Source organism: Podarcis vaucheri, assembly GCF_965113315.1.
Source record: "Podarcis vaucheri genome assembly, chromosome: 12".
Classification (NCBI taxonomy): domain Eukaryota; kingdom Metazoa; phylum Chordata; class Lepidosauria; order Squamata; family Lacertidae; genus Podarcis; species Podarcis vaucheri.
The window spans coordinates 62,982,956-63,009,071 of record NC_138750.1 but is presented as its reverse complement, the minus strand read 5'-3'; the positions used below and the strand labels follow the sequence as shown (position 1 = coordinate 63,009,071).

The following is a 26,116-nucleotide window of genomic DNA, read 5'->3' as shown; positions in this document are numbered from 1 at the left end:
CAGAACTCTCCTGGCTGGTATGCAGAGAGGAGCAAGAGAGGGGATCAAAGGTCTGGAAACAAAGCCTGATGAGGAACAGTTAAAGGAGCTGGGTAGGTTTAGATTGGAAAAGAGGAGACTGAGAAGAGATAAGAGAGCCGTCTTCAAATATTTCAAGGGCTTTCACATGGAAGAAGGAGCAAAATTGTTTCCTCCAGATCTGGAGGGTAGGACTCGAACCCGTGGCTTCCAACAAAAAGAAAGGCAATTCCGACTAAACATTAGGGATAACCAAGATGATGGATTATGCCGAAATGGCAAAATGGACATGGAGAATCAGAAACCAAGGAGATAATAAATTTAAGGAATGGGGAAAATGTATTGATCATCTTAAAGATCACTGTATAGTGGTACCTCGGGTTACATACGCTTCAGGTTATAGACTCCGCTAACCCAGAAATAGTGCTTCAGGTTAAGAACTTTGCTTCAGGATGAAAACAGAAATCATGCTCTGGCGGCGCAGCGGCAGCAGGAGGCCCCATTAGCTAAAGTGGTGCTTCAGGTTAAGAACAGTTTCAGGTTAAGAACGGACCTCCGGAACAAATTAAGTACTTAACCCGAGGTACCACTGTATACAGTTAAAAACGTTAGCAGGATTAATAGAGCAGTTGTAAGGTGATCATTCTGTGGTTACAAATGGAAATTTGAATATAAATTTGGATAATGTTATAAGATGCAGTATATAATGTGCTATGGAAATCACGGGGAGCAGAGGGAAGTCTTAATTTTGGGTTCAAAAAATAGGGGTTGTCTTATACATGGGGGCGTCTTATACACGGAAAAATGTGGTGTGTCTAAATCACAGAGCCTAGGGCTTGCCGATCAGAAGGTTAGTGGTTCGAATCCCCTTGACGGGGTGAGCTCCCGTTGCTCGGTCCCTGCTCCTGCCAAACTAGCATTTCGAAAGCACGTCAAAGTGCAAGTAGATAAATAGGTACTGCTCTGGCGGGAAGGTAAATGGCATTTCCGTGCGCTGCTCTGGTTCGCCAGAAGCGGCTTAGTCCTGCTGGCCACATGACCCGGAAGCTGTACGCCGGCTCCCTCGGCCAATAAAGCGAGATGAGCGCCGCAACCCCAGAGTCGGCCACGACTGGACCTAATGGTCAGGGGTCCCTTTACCTTTCTCACACACACACACACACACACACACACACACAGTGGTATCTCTGGTTGCAAACGGGATCCGGAGGCCTGTTCGCAACATGAGCAGAACACAACCCGCAGGTCGCAATTCACTGCTTCTGCACATGCACCTGATGCACGTCTGCGCTTGCGCAAGTGGCAAAACCCAGAAGTAACCCTTTCCTGAACTTCTGGGTCACCGGGGGACGCAACCTGAAAATGCTCGACCTGAAGCAAACGTAATATGAGGTATGACTGTATGACTATGAAAAATGGTCAGCATCCGGCTGAAAGCGCCCATTCCAGAGGTCTCCCCTTTGCTTGTCTATGCGCCACTTCTCCCCTGGTTCAGCTCCAAGGACCCCTGCAGTTGCCCACAGCTGCCTCCTCTGCTCCCTGTTGGGATACTACCAGGGAGATAAAGTCCATCATGGCCCCAAGCCGTGTGCCGGACGATCCATCGATCTCCCGTAGGCACACAGTATCATCGATTAGCGACATGAGTTTCTAGAAATTATCTTGCCACATTCCAGAGCTCATGCACACTCTTATCAGCAGATAATGCACAGCGAAAGTTGCACGCAGGAGAGCATTATTTACAAGCTTTATTCAGCGTGGATCAGAACAAAGAAAGACATGACTGCCTGCGTCAGTGTCTCCGACAGAGAGAGAAAACGAAAGCAATAGAAACATAAACATCCTGTGAACAGGACATGCGCAGACTCTCTGACTCACAAAGCCTGCTCCCTTTTAAGGTGGAACGGAAATATCCTAACACTCCCCCCCCCCTTCCTGCTCCCGCCGTCCTCCCTCCTACCCCCCAACCCCTCTCACCTGGGCAGGCCACCGCGAAGCACTGCTGGGCCTGCGCTTCCTCTCCCAGGCAGTGCCGAAGGACGTCGTCCGCCCGCCGGGTGCAGGACCTGCGGCGCACCTGCATCCCAGTCCCGCAGGAGCGGCTGCATGAGCTCCAGGGTGCCCAGGGGCTCCAGAGGCCGCAGTCCCGCTCGTCCGAGGGCAGCCAGCCGGAGGACTCCGTGCCGTCAGCGCAGTCGGCCAGGCCGTTGCACACCTGGGGGGCGGGGGGGGGAGAGGGCAGGGGTCACTCGGGGCTTGTCCAGATGCCCTCCAAATTCAGCATCTGCCCGCACAAATATTGCCTGGAAGCTAAAGCACGCCTGGTCTTCGCTGAAGATTCGTTCCGATATATATGATGGTGGCAATGAATTCCACCTATATCCCCGCCTCTCCCCCAAGGAGCAAAAGGCAGCGCATGTGGTTCACTTCTCCATTTTGTGAATCTTTTTTTTTTTTGGAGGGTGTTATTGGGTTATTGTTTTTATTTTTATTTCATAGAATCACAGAATCCTAGAGTTGGAAGAGACCACAAGGGCCACCGAGTCCAACCCCCTGCCAAGCAGGAAACACCATCAGAGCACTCCTGACATATGGTTGTCAAGCCTCTGCTTAAAGACCTCCAAAGTAGGAGACTCCACCACACTCCTTGGCAGCAAATTCCACTGTCGAACAGCTCTCACTGTCAGGAAGTTCTTCCTAATGTTTAGGTGGAATCTTCTTTCTTGTAGTTTGAATCCATTGCTCCGTGTCCGCTTCTCTGGAGCAGCAGAAAACAACCTTTCTCCCTCCTCTATGTGACATCCTTTTATATATTTGAACATGGCTATCCTATCACCCCTTAACCTCCTCTTCTCCAGGCTAAACATGCCCAGCTCCCTTAGCCGTTCCTCATAAGGCATCGTTTCCAGGCCTTGGACCATTTTGGTTGCCCTCCTCTGGACACGTTCCAGTTTGTCAGTGTCCTTCTTGAATATATTTTATATATTGTGGGGTTTTTTCTGTGAACCACCCTGAGACCTCGGGTATAGGGAGGTATATAAGTTCAATCAATCAATCAATCAATCAATCAATAAAATAAGTAGCCCAAAACAGTAGGATGTCAAAGCTGGTTGGAGAATAATAATAATAATTTTAAAAAACATTTTATTATTTACACCCCACTTATCTGGCTGGGTTTCCCCAGCCACTCTGGGCGGCTCCCAGCAAAATATTAAAAGCACAATAAAGGATCAAACATTAAAAACTTCCCTGGTCTGTTACATCCTTCAACCACTAGTCTCTCTTTCTATGGAAAAGAACCCAAACAAGGTCTGTGGGTCTCCAATAACAATAATAATAATAATAATAATAATAATAATAATAATAATAATAATAATTCAATTTATATACCACCCTTTATCTAAAGATCCTAGGGCACTGTACAGCATTAAGAACACGTTTTACAGAGCATCAATAATAAAAACATAATAAAAATCATAATAACACACAGCATAATAAAAAATAAATTGTTACAGTCCCCACCCCCTATATTTAATGGCCGGAGGCTTAGGTGAAGAGGAATGATTTTGCCTGGTGCCTAAAGACATGTAATGAAGGCACCAGGTGAACCTCACTGCGGAGAGCATTCAATAATAATAATAATAATAATAATAATAATAATAATAATAATAATATATTATTTGTACCCTGCCCATCTGGCTGGGGTTCCCCAGCCACTCTGGGCGGCTTCCAACAGAGATTAAAAATACATTAAAACATCAGTCCTTAAAAACTTTCCACAAGCAGGGAGCTACCACAGAAAAGGCCCTATCCTTGTGTTGCCACCCTCCAGACCTCTTGTCAAAATGGGGACACAGAGAAGGGCCTGGGACGAGCGCAAAATCTGGGGAGAGGCAGTCCTTAAGGTATCACAGTCCTGAGCTGTTGGTTCTTTCCCGAAACATTTGAGATCCCTTTTGCAGATGGGAAAGAGAACTGGATGGGTGGCTGGACAGGACCAGGGATGAGGGTAGTGTGAAATGAAACCTTTTAGAGTGGTTGGGGGGGAAGAGCAGGGGAGACGGGGTGAAAGGCCCCCCACAGCCCCCCATCACACCTGTTTGAAGGCAATGCAGGCGCCATCCCCGCAGGAGTACTCCGTACAGGGTCCCGCGGTCTGGTTCCTTTCGCCGGGACGGACCACGTGGCTCTCTGTGTGGGTCAGAAGGAAAAGCCATGAGCATCACAGGATTGCTAGCAGAGGAGGAGGAGACCCCACCCGTCCCCAGCCCATGGGGGGGGTCAGAAGAAGCCTTCCTTGGCTCCCCTCAGCAGCCCCCCCCCCAAGACACACCAGGAGACCCTCGGTCAACTCCTTGGGAAGTGGAACATCTTCTGCGTTGTGTAAGGATCTTGTCGGGAATCTTGGACCCACCAGACCAGACTCTGAGCGGAAGCCCAGCCAAAGGACGCAATCTGTGCCAGATTTACGTATAAGCTAAACAAGCTACAGCTTAGGGCCCCGCTCTCTTGGGGGCCCCCCAAAAAATATTAAAGGGAAAAAACTGGATGTACCTTTCCAAAATTTAAGATAAAAAACAAATAAAATGAAACCTGCATACAGCTACAGTGTTTTGTGTTGTGTAGGCTCCTATGACGTAAGTCATGGGTAGGCAAACTAAGGCACGGGGGCCGGATGCGGCCCAATTGCCTTCTCAATCCAGCCCATGGACCGTCCGGGAATCAGCGTGTTTTTCAATGTGTAGAATGCGTCCTTTTATTTAAAATGCATCTCTGGGTTATTTGTGGGGCATAGGAATTCGTTCATTATTTTTTTGAAAATATAGTCCGGTCCCCCACAAGGTCTGAAGGACAGTGGACCGGCCCTTGTGGACCTGTGGACAGTGGACCTGATGTAAGTCATGGGCCCCGCCTGCTCGCCTGCTCCCTGGTTTGCTCATTTTTCTATATAGGCATAGGCGCCGACTCCATGGGGCTTGAGGGGGCTTGAGCCCTTCCAGTAGAGCGCCGCCGCCGTCCCCCGCCTCCTCCCCACCTGCTCCCTCGCCAGCCAGCCAGCCAGCCGCGCGCCCTAGCCGGAGAACCCCGGCCGTCCCCCGCGAGATTAGGGAATCCCCGGGGGCGGGGGCTCCTGCCTCTAGCCCCAGGTTTCCCGCATATCAGCTGTTCCGCAGCTGATTAATAGGCAGCAGCACGCTCTCCCCTATTCGCTCACGAGGGGGCGGTGCCACTTTATTTGCATATTCATGAGCTTATTTGCATATTCATGAGCTTATTTACATTTCACGAGCTTTCCCGGGCCCCCCCAATATTTTTTATAAGTCCACGTCCCTGTATATAGGGTGCCTACATTCTGCATGTGCAAATGGCTTGAGATACCTATGAGGTCCATAAATGACCCTATAGCATATATTCAACACAAGAAAACAGCGACAATTTGTTGTGGACAAAGGACAGCTGGACATCTAAAGGGCTCCATTACCTTCAGGAGCTGAGGGCCGCATCAAACCTCAATCCGGCCCTGGACCCTATGCCAACACCACACTTCCAATTTGTGATTCCTAGGAACCGGTCTTCAGAGACAAGTCATCTCTGATTATGAAGGTACAACATCAGCCCTGGAAAACTGTGTGATCGTTCCACTCAGTTGCACATGAAAATAACCTATGCGCACGAGTGACGTCCAGCAGGCAGGATAAACAGGGCTTGGCTTGTTTATTTCGTTGCTATTTTGTTAATGTTGGTAATACAGTGGTACCTCGGGTTACATACGCTTCAGGTTACAGGCTCCGCTAACCCAGAAATAGTACCTCGGGTTAAGAACTTTGCTTCAGGATGAGAACAGAAATCGTGCTCTGGTGGCGTGGCAGCAGCAGGAGGCCCCATTAGCTAAAGTGGTGCTTCAGGTTAAGAACAGTTTCAGGTTAAGAACAGACCTCCAGAACGAATTATGTTCTTAACCTGAGGTACCACTGTATTGTTTTATAGACATGAATGCTGTCGTGCTTTGGGAACCCTATAACATGATTTTTGGTGTAACTATGATGCTTATTTTTTAGTTGTTTTGTTAATAGCGTTACACAGATGGTAATTGTTTTGCTTGCGATTGTTTCACTGATGATTTGTTAAGTATTCTATACAATTTATGCTGTATTCGTGATGTTTCGTTCTGGTTTTTTGATCTTTTGCTTGTAAGCCGCTTTGGGATTTATTTGAATAAAAAGCAGCATAGAAATAGAAAACAAACAAAGAAACAAATAAAATGAAAACCACTTGAGCTGGGCATGCAGTTGTGTCTGCTCATTCACTCTACCGTGCTTTGGATTTTGCAACCCTGGAAATACATTTGCCAGAAACAGAAGTGGCTGAGGGAGGGGGGCAACAAGGAGAGAGACAAGGCAGACAACAAATTGGGGAAGGGGAGGGAGGACTGGGGATTGCTTAACAGGCCCAGGCCCCTCCCACACTCCCAGAAACCTCTGCCTGAACGTCTTCGAATGGTTTCTCATGAGGACTGGAAGCTTGCTTTCAAAACTGGACTGATTTTTATGGAGGGGGTGGCTCAAGCGCATCAGATGCCCAGCAAAGCCCCTCTCCTCCTTCCCGGCCAGAGAAGGGAGCAAGAGTCTCAAATCTGGGCAAGGGATATCTTGAGAGGGTCCCTTTTCACCCCACCTCCATTCCAGCCGCCCGCCAGGCGAGGGCCACCGGAGGCTCCTTACCGCAGGCCATCTCATCTTCTCCCTGGGGGCAGTCTGGGGAGCCGTCACAGACCCGGGAAAGATTGATGCACATGCGGTTGTCGCAGATGAAGAAGCCGGGACAGGGCGGGATCTGCGTAGAGCCTGCGCCAGGAAGGAGAAAGGAGGGTTATTCCCAGGGAGACAGGATGAGATGGGCACCAGAGATGCCTCCACAGGTCTCTTTCGAGAGGCTGAGAGTGGTTCCTCATTTCCCCCACCTTACAGCCCCTTCTCCACATTGAAACTGAATTGAATTGAAATACTTTATTGTCACTTGTACAACTTGTATACAGTGAGATTACACAAGCACTCCCCACTAAGCTCTCTTAGTCTTAATTCCCCTCGTTTACTGACACCCACCCACCAAACCCGAAAGTCAGTTGCCCTGTTGTTATCTTTTCATTCAGCAGCCAAACAGCCCACGGATAGAAGCCGTTCTTTACCCTGTTGGTGTGACTAATCCTGCTTCTCTATCTTCTGCCCGAGGGCAGGAGATCAAGAAAGTGCTGGCCAGGGTGTGAATCATCCCTGAGAATTTTCCTCACTCTCCTGAGGCAATGTTCTTCCGCTATTTCATCCAGCGGATTCACGGGACAACCCATAATACCTTGTGCTGCATCCACCACCCTCTGTAGGCACTTCCTATCAGATGATGTCAAACCAGCATCCCACACCGTGATGCAGTAGGAAAGGACACTTTCTATTGCAGACCATCAAATGTTGATTGACATCGTTCTTCCGCAAGACTCTGAGGAGATGGAGTCTCTGTTGGGCTTTCTTAACTACCTGGGTTGTATTGATTTTCCAACTAAGGTCTTCACTGATATAAACTCCTAGGAATTTAAAGGAAGAGACTCTCTCCACACAGCGGGGCTAGTTCTCCTCTCTTCCTCCGAAAGTCCAACACCATCTCCTTTGTCTTGCTGGTATTAAGGTGCAAGTTGTTCCCTAGACACCATGTAGATATTTTTTGGACCTCCCCTCTAGACGCTGATTCATCACCACCTGTTACTAAACCCATTATGGTGGTGTCATCTGCAAACTTAATAATTGCAGTAGACGGGTCAGATGATACACAATCGTATGTATACAATGAATACAGGTAGGGACTTAGCACACATCCCTGTGGGGTGCCAGTGCTGATTTTTAAGGAATTTGATGTTACATGTCCAGTCCTCACGTCAGTTTTTTTAAAGAAAAAATCCACAGGAAAACTCGCCAGCGAACTCTGACCTACCCGTGCTCGTGTGCCATTTCCTCTAACGTGCACATTTTCACAGATCAATTCCCCCCTACAAGTTCCGTTAATTAGAATTTTGTTGAATTTGTAGCCCATCTTTCCTCCTGGAAGAGCCCAGGGGGGCGAGTGGATCCACAGTGTCAACCTTTAAAACATTCTGAAAACAATTTCAGCTAAACCATCCTAAAAAACACTTGCAGTGAAAAACATTATTTCATTATCCCTGGGTATAATATTTGAAGGCTAATTGCACTAACCTGCACATTGATAGGCGCACCGCATTCCAAAATATGGGAGGTTTTCAGAGGAGGGCTGCGTTTCGCTTCGCAAATAGTTCCAGAAAGGGCGAATTCGAAAGGGTTGCCTCTCCATGTGAACTGAAAGGAATTTCTTCCCCATCACCAGTTGACGGGGCCTCGTTCCCACTGTCTAGACTTCAGCTTAAGCTCAGTGGCTCCCAAACTTTTTTTGGGGGGGCGCTAAAACTCATTCCCAGTGCCCCCTTCCCTATCCCATAAAAAGCCTTATTTAAAACAATGGTTTGAACGACCTGCTAAGGAAGGTAACAACAGCATAAAATTCAAAAGAACAACAATTAATTGCACATGTATTCAAAACCCAATTACAGCTACTTAGTTTGATCAATTCAACAAAGCCGATGAACTTGATCAGAGCAGCAGACTCTTCATTTCAGGGCTGTGGGTTCGAGCCCCACGTTGGACAAAAGATTCCTGCATTGCAGGGGGCTGGACTAGATTACTCCTGGGGTCCCTTCCAACTCTACCATTCTATGTTTCTATGATCCAGCAAAACAAGCCTTTCGGCGTCCAGCTCCAAATTAGCTCCGGTGTGTGCCCTAGAGGCAGGGCAAGTTGGAATCATAGACTTGTAGTGTTGGAAGGGGCTCCTGAGGGCTCTCTAGTCTGACCCCGGCCACGTAGGAATCATCCACCCAGCCCTTCTTGTCATCTGTGGAAAGCCCCGGTCGTGGGGGCAGGATCTGCTCACCGCAGGTGTCGACGCTTTCGTCCGAGTGGTCCTGGCAGTGGGGGGCGCCGTCGCACAGCCGGCTGTAGTGGATGCACTCTGCCCCGTAGGCGCAGGGGAACTGGTCCAGGCCACAGGTGCGGTTGCACTGGAGCTCATCGCTGGCGTCCAGGCAGTCAGCTTCGTTGTCGCACACCCAGCCACGCGGCTGGCACTCCCCGCTGTGGCAGTGGAACTCGTAGCGGCCGCAGGGTGGCGCTGCGGGGAGGGCAGAATGAGAGAGAGATAGAGACAGGGAGAGAGAAGGAAAGAGGTCAAGATGTCCAGAGCAAGGCTCCAGGCGGAGGCAGCCACCTCAGGCAGCAGAAGCTCAAGGGCAGGTGTCGCATGGGTGCCCTGCCCTCCCCGCCACCTTCGCCTCTGAAATCCCACGATATCTTGCCGAAACCTGCTATCATTGCAGCCCCTTTGCAAGGGCCACCAAGCAAGCCAAATAGCAGAGACTTCGGTGCAAGGAGATAACACATTCCCATTTCACCCCTGCTTGGGAGAAAAATTCTCCCCAAGGATCCTGTCAGGGACTGCTGGACACTGGAGATTGGAGGCTGGCTTGGAAAAAGGGACGAGTGATCTGGGGGAGCCTGTAACAGCCAGGAGACGAGAGTCAGAGTCAGGAGTGTCAGAGCAGAATTGGAAGGTGAAGCAGAGGTGCAGGAGGAGGGAGAGAGAGGTGTCAGGGTGCCGTAGAGCCCAGGTCTTCCCTGTGTCTCCTCCTCCTGCCCCCACCTCTCCTGCCCCACTGCCTCCCAGGACCAGAAGAGGAGTGAAGAGGGAAGGGCAGATGCAGCTGGCACACAGGCTTAGTCTTTGCCTGCTCATGCCCGCTTGGGTGCAAGCTGAGGTTGAGGCCTCTCTGTTTTGGCAACGACCTCAATGGGTAACTGAGAGATTTAGGACTGGTGGACATGCCTCTCCCTAACTGGTAAGAGCTCTTGGGAACTCTAGATCAAAACATGGGGGCTGACGACAGCTGTGTTAGGGCAGCCTTGGCCCTTCCCACTAGGCAGCGCTACTCAGCACCGGGAAGGAGCTCTCAGTTTCTGGGTTTCGTGGAGCCTGCTTACCCAGAGTCCTGTTCCCGGGGGACGGGTGAGTCACAGGAAGACTGGGGGGCAGGGTGGCTGCCAGAGGTGTGGTCGGGGGCGCCGGGCAGTGCGGTGGCTTCTCATCGGCGCCTTCGGCACAGTCGCGCAGGCCGTCGCACACCTGGGAGCGGCTCACGCAAGCGCCATCCGGACAAGGTAGCTGCCCAGGGGCACACGTCACACGGCCTGCGGGGGGGGGAGAGGGTACGGTGAAGACCAGCCCACCATTCGCTCATTCTAGTGCCTTCCTTCAACCCTCAGGAGGCTTAGTTTGGTCAGAATCAAGTCTACCCTTCCAGAGTTAATGCTAAATAGATTGCTTCTGGTGGAAATTTGTGTTCTGGGCTTTTTAGACTCGTCTACCCATGTACTATCTGAAACGCCACCTCCATCTTCTCTTATAAACGCCACCTCCATCTCCTCAAAGTCATGGGCTTTGAAGATACTCGAACTCAGGGCACAAGGGAGAAACATTCTAAGAGGAAGGTACGCTCAGCAAATCCACACCGTGATCAGCTCCTGCCCGGAAACCTATGTCCCCACCGTGGAAGGACATGTGGATCCAGAATTGGCCTCCACAGTCACTTACGGACTCATTGTTAAAACCGTGTTTATGGAAGACAATCTTACTCGGCTACGAGGGATCTCCAAAGAAGACTACCTGAAACCCAAGGGGCATATTGGTTGCCAGATGTGAAATATATAACACCCATCAGAGCGACAGTTCAGATAGGTAGCCATGTTGGTCTGCTGTAGTCAAAACAAAATAAAAAAATTCCTTCCAGTAGCACCTTAAAGACCAACTAATTTTGTTATTGGTATGAGCTTTCGTGTGCATGAACACTTCTTCAGATACACAGTGTGCATGCACACGAAAGCTCATACCAATAACAAACTTAGTTCGTCTCTAAGGTGCTACTGGAAGGATTTTTTTTTTATTTTAGTTCAGATCAGGAAACTGAAAATAATCAGGCCGGGTATGGTGGGAGAAGATCTGGAGGGAAGGAAAGGCAAGCCATAAGCCTGCAAGAAAGATCTGAATCGCGTTGGCCATCTTGATAAGCCTGGATTGCAGCTCAGCGCTGCTGGAAATCCTCCCAAGATTACCAAAGACGCTTGACAGGACCTTGCAAACCTTCAGTGTAGAACATCAAAACCTTCGGGGTCTACCTAGCGCAGCATTCCCTGCACGGACTGGCAGTGGCTCTCCAGGGTTTGGGGGTCCAGGGGCCTTTCCCAGCCGTAACTGGAGGGGACACTGGGTGTGTGTGGATGGGAGCTGGGACCTTCTGGATGCGAAGCAGCTGCCCCGCCATCGACCTACGGGGGATGACTGCTCTCACCTGGGCAGAAAGCTTCATCCATTCCGGCGGGACAGTCCTGCTTCCCGTCACAAAGCAGAGCTTGGGGCAGGCACTGGCTGCCAGGGCACTGGAACTCCCCAGCCGGACACAGGCACCCGCTCTCGTCGCTGAAGTCTCCGCAGTCGTCGTGCCGGTCGCAGCGGTGGAGGTACGGCAAGCAGCGCCCCGTTGCGCAGCGGAACTCGCTCGGCCCACAGGGTGGCCCGCAGCCTGAGAAGGGGTTGTTTTATTGTTTATTATTATTTACATGCCACCCTTAGAATCATAGAATCATAGAATCCTAGAGTTGGAAGAGACCCCAAGGGCCATCGAGTCCAACCCCCTGCCAAGCAGGAAACACCATCAGAGCACTCCTGACATATGGTTGTCAAGCCTCTGCTTAAAGACCTCCAAAGTAGGAGACTCCACCACACTCCTTGGCAGCAAATTCCACTGTCAAACAGCTCTTACTGTCAGGAAGTTCTTCCTAATGTTTAGGTGGAATCTTCTTTCTTGTAGTTTGGATCCATTGCTCCGTGTCCGCTTCTCCGGAGCAGCAGAAAACAACCTTTCTCCCTCCTCCTCCTCCCTCCCTTTATCCGAAGAGGTACAACGCTAAAAGCATAATTTACATAGCAAAATAAGAAAGGACAAATTTAAAAAATCACAGGTAAAAATCCCGCCCCAACACATTTTTAAAAGGCCATGGATTGTCTAATGGCTGAAAGCATGGCTAGAGAGGAACATTTTTGCCTGGAGCCTAAAGGTATATACCGTATTTTTCGCCATATAGGACGCACTTTCCCCCTCCAAATATGAAGGGGAAATCTGTGTGCGTCCTATGGGGCGAATACAGGCTTTCGCTGAAGCTTGGAGAGCGAGAGGGGTCGGTGCGCACTCTCCAGGCTTCAGGAAGCTATCAGCAAGCCTGGGGAGCCCGTGGGAGTTCCCGCAGGGCTCCCTAGGCTGCGGATAGCAGCCTGCTGCACAGAGCGCGGGGCGCGCTGAAGCAGAGCGCCCCGCGCTTCGGGCAGACATCGGCCAGCCCCACAAGCTTGGGGGACAGCGGGGAGGCGGAGCGGTGCCATACTGCTGTTCCCCGACCTGGTTTTTTGGGGGAAATAAAGGGGGGGAAATTCCTTTATTTCCCCCCCCAAAAAAAACCTAGGTGCGTCCTATGGGACGGAGCGTCCTATGGGACAAAAAATACGGTAATGAAGTCACCAGGCGAGCCTCCCTGGGGAGAGCATTCCCTAGACAGAGAGCCACTACAGAGAAGGCCCTGTTCTGGAGTTGCCACTCTGGAGACCTCATGGAAATAGCACACGGAGAAGGGCCTCTGATGATGAACGCAGATTTCGGGATGGTTTATATGGGGAGAGGCAGTCCTTGAGGTATTGCGATCCTGAGCCATTTAAGGCTTTATAGGTCAAAACCAGCACTTTGAACTGGGCCCAGAAGCTCATTGGCAGGCCAGGATCATTGTAATATCCTCAAACTGTCTTGCTCCAGTGAGCAACCAGGTTGCCCAATTCTGCACTAGCTGAAGTTTCCGAACAGTCTTCAGAGGCAGCCCCACGCATCACACTGTGCAGTAATCTATCCTAGAGGTCACCAGAGCATCAACCATGGAAGTTAGGCTGTCCTTGTCCAGATAGCGGTGCAGCTGAAGGAAGACACTCTGTGCCATTGAGGCCACCTGAGCCTCGAACGACAGCAAAGGATCCAGCAATATCCCCAAGTTATGTACCAGCTCCTTAAGAGGGAATGTAACCCCGTTCAGAGCAGGCGACCTCCCATCCATCTCATCTGGGGAACCACCCACTTATCTGGTTGAGAGAGGACACGCCAGGACCTCTGTGGGCAGCCAAACTCCGCCAACCACCCACAAAATCTGCCAAACTCCACCACAATTGCTCCCTCCAAACCTCCTTTCTCAAACTCCAACTCTCCACTGGCCTCAAAGGTCAGTGCAAAAGTTCATGGGGTTGCTAGCCTTTCCCTTTTTGTGGCATTTTTGCAGCTTCCCTGCTCTTTTCAGGCAGTTTTTGCCCTTGCAGAAATGATCTCTTTCAGCTTCTGCCTTCTGGAAGAAGGTACTGTACAGGGTTATAAAGACTAGGACTAGCCGCCTGAGAAACAATTTCTACCCAAATGCAATTCTGGTTTTAAACGCAGTATAAGGAGTCTCTATAGGAGTATATTGTATTTTAAAATGGTGTTTCAGAGTTTTTAGGGGTTTTTGAATGTCTTGTGTTGATTTTTCAATTTCATTGTTCTGTATGGGACAATGACAATAAAGATATTGTATTGTATCGTATCATATTGTTCGGCAGTTTAAATCAATTTACTTAATTATTTCCCTGCGCAGACCATATACAAGAGTCAAAGATGTCTAAGTGGAGAGACACCTGCATACCCATTTTTATGCACACTTTACTCCAGACAGAATTCCACTTGCCCCCCAGGTCAGCTGGTAATCTCTCCCTGCGCCCCCCCCCCCCCGCATTTCAGCTGCTCTGAGTGCCTGCCTTTGCTCTGCGCTCACCCGCCTCGTCAGAATGATCCGCAAAGCCGCAGTCCAGTTCCCCGTCACAGAGATGCTCACGGGGGATGCAATGCCCGTTGGCGCAGCGGAACTCCTGCAAGGCGCAGGCGGGCAGTGGGCAGTCCCTCTCATCCGAGCCGTCGAGGCAGTCTGCAGTTCCATCGCACCGGTATCCCCAGGGCACACACTGCCCGCTGGCGCACTGGTACTGGTGAGGGGCGCAGCTCAAGGTGCAGAACTCATCCGAGCCGTCCCCGCAGTCGTCCTCGTTGTCGCATGCCCAGGCGCTGGGCACGCAGCGCCCGCCTGTGTGGCAGGCGAACTCTGTCTCGGCGCAGCGGGGCGATGTGGCGCAAGGTTCTAGGGGGGTGACGCACTGCCACAAGCCGGCCTCACAGGAGCTGCAGAAGGGAGAAGTGTCAGAAAGAGCGGGATGGGTGTGAGGTGGGCACTGGGGCCGTCTGAGGCTCAGCGCAGTGCCACAAGGAGAGGTCATGGCACGACAGCTACGGCCATTCCTGGACCAGGAAAAGTTGGCCACAGTAGTTCACGCATTGCTTAGTGCAGGACTGGGCTGCCTCAGTGTGCTCTTTGCGGGGCTTCCTTTGCAAAATATATTCACACAGATCTAAATAAAATATATACAGTGGTACCTCCAGTTGTGAACAGGATCCATTCTGGCTGTATCCCGAAGTTTTTGCAACCAGAGGACCACTTCTGAGCATGCGCAAGCATTGAAACACTTCCAGGTTTGCTGCTTTCGCAACCCGAAGTTTATGTTACCTGAGAGTAATATAACCCGAGGTTCCACTGTATATCAGAGCAGTTTACAACCCCCGTGGTACAGTGCAGAATGAACATTGTGTTGCACTTGTAAAGGTAAAAAAGGTAAAGGACCCCTGGATGGTTAAGTCCAGTCAAAGGTGGCCATGGGGTTGCGGCGCTCATCTCGCTTTCAGGCCGAGGGAGCCGGTGTTTGTCCGCAGACAGCTTTCCAGGTCATGTGGCCAGCAGGACTAAAGTGCTTCTGGTGCAACGGGACACCGTGGTGGAAACCAGAGCACATGGAAACACTGTTTACCTTCTTGCTGGAGTGGTGCCTATTTATCTACTTGCACTGGTGTGCTTTCGAACTGCTAGGTTGGCAGGAGCTGGGACAGAGCAACAGGAGCTTCGAACCGCCGACCTTCTGATCGGAAAGCCCAAGAGGCTCGTGGTTTAGACCACAGCGCCACCCGCGTCCTGCTTTTTACACCCCCCTGTAAAAGTGTTGTGGGTCTGAGCAGTCTTATGTGCATTTATTGGTAGGTAGACAATGTTCAGTTTCTGTTAATTGATTCTCATGAAAACTTACAGATTCTGGCTTCACACAATTAACTCAAGGCAGTGTCAATTTACTCTTGGCAGAAAGCCAAGGTCTGCTTGACCTAGAAACTATTTACACTGATTGGTTAACGACCAGCACTCAACTCTGTTATCTAGGAATGCTAGCACAGTTTGGTGTGTTAGGTGTGTTGAAGGAGCAGAAGTGCTGTGTATGGTTAAGAGAGAGAGAGAAAGAAAGGATTTATTTGCTTTGTTTTGTATGCAGAAACTCTGCTGTTTTTTCCCCTTTTAATAAATCCTGTAAATAGTTATTCTGAGTCTAGCTGACTAGTCATTTCCACCTCGACTAGCTTCTTCGCTGTGCAGGAAAACTCTGCTACGTTTGGGCTAAAGCCATTAGGGCTATGCCTGACACTTCAGAGTTCCATGAGACAATTCTTCCCATCTGCCCTGCTCGAGCCAGCCTTTTTTACGGACTTACCAGTTCCTGCAGTCCTGCATCACCAGGGCTCCCAGTGGGAACAGAGTGCCCTCCCAGTAGCAAGGGCACTCGGAGGGGTCGATGCAGCGGCCGCCTGGCAGGGAAGGAACAGCAGAATATCAGGAGAGCCCTGCTGGATAAGGCCAATAGCCCATCGGGTCTGGCAGCCTCTTCTCACTGCGGCCAGCCCCAGGTTCGAAACCCGCAAGATCTCCTCCCTGAGCTCTTTGGGCGGATCTCAACACTTGTGGGAGCACTGATGGGTTGCTGCAGGAATGGCGGAGAGGCATTTCAGTTTGTACCCAGCTGGATAGCCTAGTGGGTAGAGCACGAGACTTGTAGCCTCAGGGTCGTGGGTTCGAGCCCCACGTTGGGCAAAAGATCCCTGCATTGCAGGGGGTTGGACTAGATGACCCCCGGGTCCCTTCCAAGTCTACGATTCTAGGATTTTCATCCATCCAGGGACTTCTCATCATGGCCGCCCAGAGATGAAAGGATAAAGTTCCAAGCAGAGAAGAATGGATAATCAAGATGATGGACGAAGCCGAAATGGCAAAATTGACAGGGAGAATCAGAAGCCAATAAGATAATAAATTTAATTAGGAATGGGGGGGGGGGGAATTATAGATTATCTTAAAGAACACAGTTAAAAACATTAACAGGATTAACATAACACTTGTAATAATTCTGTAGTTATAAATGGAAATTTGAATACAATTTGGACAATATTGTAGGATGCAGTATAAAATGAAGTACTATGGAAACCACAGGAGGGTGGAGGGAAGTCCACAGATCCAGGGAATCCTAGATATGTATAAAACTGACTATAAAAACATGTAGGTTTGAATGTAAAAGATATTTGTAAAAACCTAAAATAAATAAATAAATATTAAAAAAGGGAGGACGGAAGCAGCAGTCTAGTGCTGCTCTTCCCGCACACCAGCTGACCCTTTGCAACCTTCTTCAGCACAGGGACCCAACGCCTCTGAGAATAATAGAATCATCGAGTCGGAAGGCACCCCCAAAGGCCATCTAGTCCAACCCCCTTCAGTGCAGGAGTCGCAGCAAAAGCATCCATAATAGGTGGTCCTCTGCCCCCCCCCATCTTACCATGCACGACTTTGCCCTCCGGGCAGAAGCATCCCTCCACGCAGGAAAGGGCCTCGCTGCTGCAGGCCCCCTCCAGGCCGAAGTTCTTGCAGGTGGGGGGGCAGGCTGGGCCGCAGGCGTCGTACTCCAGCCCGTAGTCACACTGCATGGCTGAGCAGGGAGAGAGGGAAGTGCTTGCTCACTTACTTACTCATTACAAAAAACAAATACCGTATTTTCCGCCCTATAGGATGCACCGTCCCATAAGGCGCACCTAGTTTTTTGGGGGGGAAATTATTTTTTCCCCCCAGGCACGGGGCTGGGGCGGGGGAGGCCCGAGCTTCCCCCGACCCCAGCCCCCAAACAGGCAGCTCTCTGCAAGCCGTGGGAGCCCAGCGCTGGCTCCCGCTGATGCGGAGAGGTCCGCGAAGCCTGGACGCACTGATCTCAGCGCGCGCAGGCTTCGGCATGCAGGCAACTCTCCGCAAGCAGCGGGAGCGCTCCCACTGCTTGCGGAGAGGTCCGCGAAGCCTGGAGAGTGAGAGGGGTCGAAAGCCTGCATTCGCCCCATAGGACGCACACACATTTCCCCTTCATTTTTGGAGGGGAAAAAGTGCGTCCTATAGGGCGAAAAATACGGTAAATCACCAAGCATCAAGTGCTGTTTTGAGAGGCAAGCATGGCCACACTTGGCCCTCCAGCTGTTTGGGGACGACAACTCCCATCATCCCTAGCTAACAGGATCAGTGGCCAGGGATGGTGGGAGTTGTAGTCCCAAAACATCTGGAGGGCCAAGTTTGGCCATGCCAAGGGAACTGTCTGGGGAATCCAGGGTGCATTGGTCTCAAAGTTCTTATTATTAATATGTACAGTATTAAATTAATATACTGCCCTTCATCCAAATATCACAGGGAGGGTTACAGTATAAAAACACATCAAGTACATAATGTAACAACAGCAACAAAACAATGACCCACAAACACCCTGACACATTTAAAAGGCCAAATTAATAATAATAATAATAATAATAATAATAATAATAATAATAATAATAATAATTTATTATTTATACCCTGCCCATCTGGTTGGGTTTCCCCAGCCACTCTGGGCGGCTTCCAACAGAACACTAAAATACAATAACCTATTAAACATTAAAAGCTTCCCTAAACAGGGCTGCCTTCAGATGTCTTCTAAAAGTTTGGTAGTTGTTTATCTCTTTGACATCTGGTGGGAGGGCGTTCCACAGGACGGGCGCCACCACCGAGAAGGCCCTCTGCCTGGTTCCCTGTAACTTGGCTTCTCGTAGCCAAAGGCCTCAGTGAAGAGGAATGCAATGAAGGCGCCAGGCGAACCTCCCTGGGGGGGGGGTCTGGTTTCACAACGTCCTCCAGGGAAAGGAGCAAACTGTAAGACAAGGCTAGCCCTGCTCTCCCCAGCAATTTGTGCACCACTATTAGGGACAGGTTGGATGCAGAGAAATGGGGGGAGGAACCAGCTGGGGAACCCATCCCCCAAGGGGAAGAAGGACCAGAGCCCACGGAGGGGCGGTGGGACGACAATGAGTGGTCAGAGAGTGTAGACTGGGAGGAGGAGAAGCTGGAAGCTGAAGAGGCAACAGGGCTTAGTGAGTGGGGAGAGTCTGTGGCAGAGAGAAGTCCAGAATTGGAGGCTGAGGCAGGAGAGGAGGGGGGCCAAGAGGCAGAGATGGGTCTGGCTGGTGAAGAAGCTCAGGTTGTCGCCTCCTTCTGCTGCAACAAGCTCCCCTCCCCACTTGTCTCCCGGAACCAGAAGAGGGCTGAAAAGGGCTGGGGAGAGGTTGGCTTCATGCAGGTGCAGTCTCCAGTGGCTTGGGGGAAATCCTGGAAAGGAGGGGACTTAGACAATTGGGGGAGGAGGGGACCTTCGGTTTCTGCAGCTGCTTCATGACGGTAAGACCTGCCAGAACTAATACCACTGTAATGGAAGAAGCAAAGATCACCTGTGTGGAAGCAAAGATTCTTCAACATCAACTTCGTTGGACTGGTCATGTTGTGCTGATGCCTGATTATTGTCTTCCAAAGCAACTACTCTACTCCAAACTTTAAAATGGAAAGCGTAATGCTGGTGGTCAACAAAAGTTTAAAGACTCTCTCAAGGCTAATCTTAAAAAATGTAGTATAAACACTGACAACTGGGAAACACTGGCCTGTGAATGGGAGAACAGCCTTTACCAAAGGTGTCCTGGACTTTGAAGACATTCGAACTCAGGACGCAAGGGAGAAACGTGCTAAGAGGAAGACACGCTTGGCAAATCCACACCATGATCAACTCCCGCCCGGAAACCAATGTCCCCAGTGTGGAAGGACGTGTGGGTCCAGAATTGGCCTCCACAGTCACTTACAGACTCACTGTTAAAACAGTGTTTATGGAAGACAATCTTACTCGGCTTTGAATGATCACCAAAGAAGCAGCAGCAGCTGTGCTCATTAGGCCTGACACTCCTGTACAATGCATGTTTTTTGTTAATGAAGAGTTCACTCCAACTTGCAAGGTGTGATTGACTGCTGGCTCGCTTCTGTCAGCTGCCAGCTGGTCCAAAGAATGCCAGGTGCATTGCCTAAGAAATATTTTTTTTAAAATTGCCTTGGTTCATGCCAAGTCTCTTCCCTTCTGGGCTGCAGGGTAAGTTGGAAGGTAGAGGCAGCAACATTCGGACAGCAAGGCCCACTGGCAACAGTGCACAGCTGTTGTGTCACAGCTGGGCAGCAAAGTGGGTGTGCAAGGGGCTTTCCCCCCTTCCGCACAGAGGCCACTTCCAGGCTCCCAAACAAAAGCAGTATGACTTACGGCAGAGATCCTGGCTTCTCCAGCGCACAGGAACCCCCCGCTGGCTGCACTCCTCTGCGTAGGTGGCGATGGCGGTGCAGAGGCACTCGCAGTCCCCTCCGGAATCACAGCTGGGGGGAGAAGAAAGTCAGGGAGGGGCAGGTAGACACATGGAGGGGGACAGTAAGGTAAAGGTAAAGGGACCCCTGACTGTTAGGTCCAGTTGTGACCGACTCTGGGGTTGCGGCGCTCATCTCGCTTTATTGGCCGAGGGAGCAGGCGTACACCTTCCGGGTCATGTGGCCAGCAGGACTAAGCCGCTTCTGGCGAACCAGAGCAGCGCACGGAAACGCCGTTTACCTTCCCGCCGGAGCGGTACCTATTTATCTACTTGCACTTTTGTGCTTTCGAACTGCTAGGTTGGCAGGAGCAGGGACCGAGCAACGGGAGCTCACCCCGTCACGGGGATTCGAACTGCCGACCTTCTGATCGGCAAGTCCCAGGCTCAGTGGTTTAACCCACAGCGCCACCCGCGCCCCAGGGGGACAGCAGAGGGACACAAGAGGGTCTCCTACTCAGGAACAGCCTCCTAAGAATAGCCCCCCTTCAAGCTCACTAGGTTCTAAATGCGTTTTCAAAACTCCCCAAGTTATCATTTCTAAAGCCCCTTGTAGGGGAAGACTCATTCCCTACCCCAGTGGCCTCGTATCTGGTTGTGAATCTCCCTGATCACCACCACCACTACCACCAATAATATTTATATACCACTTAATATGCAAACCCCCCCAAGCGGTTTACATAAAACATAGTAAGATAAATGAATAGAGGGGGGAAATGTACTATCAATTAGGCTTGCCATGCGTTAGGAAAGTTCCTTACATGTCCTGGTTTTCAGGTGTAAAAACGGCATCGGGGTTTTTTGTTTTTTTTGCAAAACCGGCAAAATGTCGGGGGAAACCCAGACGTATGGGACAACACAGCAGAAACCGCTCAAAAAGCTTAGAATCGCTATTTTTGAGTTGGGTTTATTTAAAAAAAGAGCTGAACAGTTTTGGGGTCTTCCTAATAACAGCTCAACAACTGCAGGTGTCAAGGATTTTATGTTTAGAAATATGGCAACCCTATAGAAATATTTAAAACCAAACATTTAAAGCCAAAGATACAAAGAAGGACATCAGTAAAAACAGCAACAACAGAGAAGCCCTCAATTAAACATTTTTAATGTTTAATACAGTGGTACTTCTGGTTGCAAACGGGATCTGTTCCGGAGGCCCATTTGCAGCCTGAAAAGAATGCAACCCATGTCTGTGCATGAGCAGGTTGCGATTCGCCGCTTCTGCGCATGCACGAGCGGCAAAACCCGGAAGTAACCCGTTCCATTACATCCAGGTGGCCACGAAACGCAACCTGAAAACTCGCAACCTGAAGCAAACGTAACATGAGGTATGACTGTATATCAATAGATTACTATGAAGGCATAACCGCTCTATGTCTCGCCAGCCCCCTACCCGCAGGCGTCGAAGATGCACCACTCGTAGAACTGCTGGCAGGGGAGTTCCTCGTGGCAGGGGGCGAAGAGGTCCTGCAAGAGGACCCCACAGCGCTTCCGGGCCCAGGTCACGCGGTGTGAGTTCACCTTGGTGGTGGGAGGGAGGAAGACAGAAGTGAGAGGGGCCGCTGACTTCACCAGAAGCAGCTGCTGGAGGAGGCCAATGCCTCCCCTGGCCCAGCGCCCTGATCTCACAGCAGATGCCTCTTTTGGGGAAATCCGAAGCAGGATCCAATCACAAGAGCCACTCTCTCCCCCTGCGGTTTCTAACAAAGCCATTTCCGACCTGGGAGGAGAGGGGGTTGCGGGCAGTAATCCCTCCCACATCCCACACCATTGCCCCCGCGTGATTAGGGAATCCCCAGGCATGTCCGCGACCCGGCCTGCCAATCGGCGGACCGGGGAGGCGTGGCCTAGCCTATTTAAGACTAGGCACGCCCGGGGACCGCCCTTGCTATGGACTTTGGTTGGTCGCCGCAAGGGGCCTGGTAGGAATTTTTCCAAGTTGGCACACTTTGAGCCTTTTGGTTTTTTCGCCTACCTCGCAGCAAACGTCACAACTTATTCGGTATTGGCGGTTAGGCATTGGCAGGGGTCAATTGTTATGCAAATAAAGGGGGGAAGGAAACGCCATCACCTTCCCCCAATGGAAAGGGTAGTCCGGTAGAGGACTCCGGGGGGGCGTTGCCTTGTCCGAAACCTAGGGAGGTAAGGGCCTCCGGCACGCCCCCGAACGGTGACACCCGTGGGATCCTAGTTGGCGTACTTCAACAGGACTCCCACGGCTTGTGGATAACCCTTCCCGGTCCCCATGCCGGGTAGTCGATAGGAGCCAATGCCTAAGGCCAATACCTTCCAATTCTGTAATCAATAAAGTTGTGGCCTTTTATGCCCATTAACCTTAAATACTGTGTCCAGTGTCTTCATTTCACATGGGGGAGGGGACTTGCCATGCAACTGGTACTGGATTGCTGCCTCCGACTGTGGAGGACAGAGCAGCTTCTTGCTCCTCTTTCCTCTAAGCTAAAAAGTCCCAAAGGCTGCAACCATTCTTCATAGGGGCTTCACTCCTTCCCCTTGCTCATTTGGGCTGTCCTTCTCTGGTCTTTCCCCCACTCTAGAATATCCTTTTTGAGCGAGGTGACCAGGACTGTAGGCAGAATTCCAAATGCTGCCGCACTAAAGATCTGCACCTTCTGCATGCAGCAGCCACAGGTTAAACCTGGCCCACCTCCCCCAGCTCGTCCTCGCATGGTGACATTTCTCTTTATTGTACAGGAACGCAGTTGCATGCATTTGCCTTTCAAGCTCCATGACTGAGTGTTGCTGGAGTCCCACCCCCACCCCACCCCCGGTGAAAAGCCGCTCTTTAGCACTCCATCGGAGCAAACTTCAGTCCAGGTTTTCTACAGGTTGACATTTGTTCCGATGGAGCGCTAGAGAGCGGGATTTCGTGGGGAAAGCTCTTGAGTTAAAAAGGATGCAGGGACACAGAACTTGAAAGTGTGGACCAGGCCCGTAAAGAGGTAAATGTGGATCAGAGATGGATTTTAACTGGGCACCGATCTGGGCGTACCGTGCAAGGGTGCTCAAAATCCTGGCTGTTGACCTCAGGGCAGAGCAGGCTGACGCGCCAGGAGTTGCCAAAGAGATCTGCTGTGGGCTCCACAATGCCTTGCCGGCTGGTGAAATCGTTCTCAGTGTCCCCATCAAAGTTCCCACACAGGCCTGACATGCGGCCTTGGTACATGGGGTCCACTTTGATGTAGATGCGGGTGCCTGTACAGAGAGGGGAAGCAGCTCATTCACAGCCTCTTGGAGTCAAAATAAAAGGAATACATGCTGACTTATTTTTCAACTTCATTCCCCCTCTCCGTTCCTAAGTTCTCTCCACCACCACCTCACAATTTTAAAAATGATGAAGAAACAAGACTTTCAGCTATCCTGTGTTTGGTTTTTTAAGGTTGTAAAATAGTTGCTCTGTGCTTTAGAGCTTGGTCTGCATAGGAAGATCAAAAGTTTACAGGGAAAGTCAAAGCTCATAGGAGGAGGATCTGCATAGGGAGGTTAAAAGCATTTAAGAGGAAATTTTGCACAGGTGAGTCAAAAGTTCAGCCTCGGCATATAGCAAGCAAAAGAAAAGAGAAATTTTACTCCTTATTGGCTCAAAGGTTGGCAGGGGGATGAAAAAATGGCACGTAAGGAAAATTGGAAGATGGGGAGGGAGAAGAGAGAACTAAGGAAGAACTGAAATTAGAGCCCTCTTGCAAATAGAGCATAAACCTGAAACAAGGACCCAGGACACAAACCTGAAACAGTTGGAAAAGCTTAACAGAGAAGAATGGAAGCCTCTGTTTTGAACAATATTCACCAGGTTAGGAAAACAGTCCAGAACAAGACCGATTGGATACATATATCTCTGATCATTTTGCAATCATGTGTCGTTGATTTTGCTCTTATATTTTGACTATAAACCATGTTTCTTTCCTCCAACTTTCTCAAGAACTGTTTAACTCTCTACTTTATTAACGGTCAAGAGGTTAGGAGCGTGGCCCACAATACACAGGAGCCAGCTCCTAGGGCCCAAGGGGTCTTTGCACCCCTAATAAAATATTTGAGGGGGCCACAGTCCAAAGTTGGTCCACTGCCATTCAAACGATGTGCATGAGCCACATCATGTGAGTGAGTAGGCGGGGCGGGGCTTACCTCCCACCCAATATTTTATTAAAGTTGGCGCAACTCCTGCCCAGTCTCACCTCCATCCCAGAGCACCGTCAGCCCCAGCTGGGAGATGAGCGAGAGGAAGAGCCCGGCTCTCTCAAGGGTCAGGCCGTTCCCACTATACGTTTTCGGAGGGCGCACCGAAACCCCGTTCACGGTCACGTCTTTTCCTGGTGTGGACAGAGAAAGCCAAAATCAGGAGGGCACGCGATGGGCAGAGGGGCACGATACCCGTCTCTTCAACCCCCATTTTTAAAAGGTTTTTTTTTTTAAATTAACAATTTCAACATATCAAAATACCAAAACAGGTCATATTCGTTATTTCCCCCTCCCCCCACCTCCCCATCAAACTCTCCCCCCAAGACTTCCCTTAGCTCCTCTCTCTGATTTCTCACCACATATTGTTCTCTGCATACTATAAAATTGTATAAATCCTTATTGTGTTAACAGTCCATAAATTTGTGTATGTTTATTCAAAACCTGCCAAGGAGTCCAATTCATTCTGTTGTCTTTTTAAGCAATTTGTAAAAAGTTCCCATTCTTCTTTGAAGTCACAGTTGTCCTTATCTCGCAATTTGTATCTCAATTTGGCCAGTTCTGCATAGCTTATCAGTTTTTCTTGCCACTGTTCTTTCATTGGGGTTTCCTCATTCTTCCATCCTCGTGCTATCAAGACTCTTGCCGCTGTTGTAGCATACATAAATAAGTTCTTTGTTTTCCTTGGCAGGTCTTGTCCTACAATCCCTAACAAAAATGCTTCTGGTTTTTTTTACAAATGTCATTTTAAACATTTTCTTCAAGTCTCTTTCCCCGTTAATTACCTCGGAGCAGGTGGACCACCGTGTTGCCAATGAGCACCACGACGGATTTGGTGCAGGTGGTGCCGCTGGTGCCGCAGGGCACGTTCTCGGCGGTGACGGTGAAGGCCCCGCTGCTCTCCCGGGCCAGGATGTACTCACAGTCACCCAGAAAGGTGTAGGTCCGCCCGTCAAAAGTGATGTAGTGGGGGTCCCCGGTGGCTACGCACGTCCCGGCGCAGTGGTGGCGGCTGCAGTCCCAGCGCCGGTTTTGGCAAATGCTGCAAGGAAGGAGACGGAGGGACCACAAGGTGGTGAGTGCTGAGCCAAGCACCTCTCATGCCACGGGTCTACGGCCAATGTCAGGAGCAAGCCAGTAGTCAATCACATAGAGAAGGCGAAGTTAACCCTTTATTAGAAGAAACGGGATCTGCAGAGGAGTGACAGGTCAAAGGAGCACAGCGACTCTCCTGGGTAGGGCTTGCCCCTGTGAGGCAAGCTGTGGAGACTGAAGATCCCTGCCTTCCCACAGCTGCCTAAGTGTCAGGGACTGTGCTGAGGAGGGCTGCACTGAGGGGGAATGGTGGGAGCCATCCCCTCCCCCTGGGGCATAGTTCAGAAGGCAGAAGCTGGGAAATACTGAATGGGGAACAGCTAGGAGGGGAAGAAACACAGGGAGAGAAAGGGTTAACAGATTCACAGTCATGGACAGCATTTCTCCATTGTCCTCCCCAGGGTCGAGAAGTGTTCAGAAAGTCTCAGAACAGAAAGAGCAGATTACAAGACATAGGGGTGACTTAGATTAATAGGGACGGAGGAGGGAGTGCGCCTTAATTGGGAGCGCCGCCATTTCTAGAGAAACGTGTTCTTTGGTCTCTCACTGTGATTATTATAGAATCTAACTGGTAAGACGTTCCTTTCGTTTGATCTTCTTATTTACTGCCACGGGGGAGGAAGCCGATTCCCCAAAGCTCCTCCTCTGCCAGATCCTTCTCCAGCAAGCTGAGACTATGCCAGGTTATCTGCCTTTGCTCCTTCCACTGCATGCCTTTTCTGGTTCTGGGAGACCAGAGGTGGGGAGCTTGTCGCAAGAGGAGGAGGAGGAGGAGACACCCTGGCTTCTTCACTAGCCTGACTCACCTCTGCCTCTGGGTCTCCCTCCTTCCATTCACCAGCTTCAGCTTCTGCCTCCGATTCTGGATTTCTCTCTGCCACAGACTCTCCCCGCTCACTAAGCCTTGTTACCTCCTCAGCTTCCAGTACCTCCTCTTCCCAATCTGCTGCCTCTTCTCCCTCGGACCACTCTTCATCATCCCACCACCAG

General features: G+C 50.4%; 1 protein-coding gene and 1 long non-coding RNA gene across 2 annotated transcripts in view; one reads left to right on the top strand and one right to left on the bottom strand.

Annotated features, from left to right (window-relative positions):
- The window catches only part of LOC309514800 (SCO-spondin-like), a 183,682-nt gene that overhangs the window by 123,870 nt on the left and 33,696 nt on the right, over nucleotides 1–26,116 (bottom strand). Inside the window, exons 21-34 of the mRNA XM_082192086.1 lie at nucleotides 24,817–25,073; nucleotides 24,031–24,165; nucleotides 22,851–23,053; nucleotides 21,234–21,361; nucleotides 19,747–19,856; nucleotides 16,942–17,091; nucleotides 15,832–15,925; nucleotides 14,025–14,425; nucleotides 11,477–11,707; nucleotides 10,113–10,319; nucleotides 9,010–9,246; nucleotides 6,741–6,863; nucleotides 4,115–4,209; nucleotides 1,996–2,233 (exon numbers count right to left, since the gene is read on the bottom strand). Coding sequence (XP_082048212.1) covers nucleotides 1,996–2,233; nucleotides 4,115–4,209; nucleotides 6,741–6,863; nucleotides 9,010–9,246; nucleotides 10,113–10,319; nucleotides 11,477–11,707; nucleotides 14,025–14,425; nucleotides 15,832–15,925; nucleotides 16,942–17,091; nucleotides 19,747–19,856; nucleotides 21,234–21,361; nucleotides 22,851–23,053; nucleotides 24,031–24,165; nucleotides 24,817–25,073 — 2,609 coding nt within the window. The remainder of the gene's footprint in view (nucleotides 1–1,995; nucleotides 2,234–4,114; nucleotides 4,210–6,740; nucleotides 6,864–9,009; nucleotides 9,247–10,112; nucleotides 10,320–11,476; nucleotides 11,708–14,024; nucleotides 14,426–15,831; nucleotides 15,926–16,941; nucleotides 17,092–19,746; nucleotides 19,857–21,233; nucleotides 21,362–22,850; nucleotides 23,054–24,030; nucleotides 24,166–24,816; nucleotides 25,074–26,116) is intronic.
- LOC309515112 overlaps nucleotides 389–26,116 on the top strand; it is a 136,074-nt gene continuing 110,346 nt past the window's right edge. The window contains exon 1 of the long non-coding RNA XR_014212279.1: nucleotides 389–601. This is a non-coding gene — a long non-coding RNA (uncharacterized lncRNA). The remainder of the gene's footprint in view (nucleotides 602–26,116) is intronic.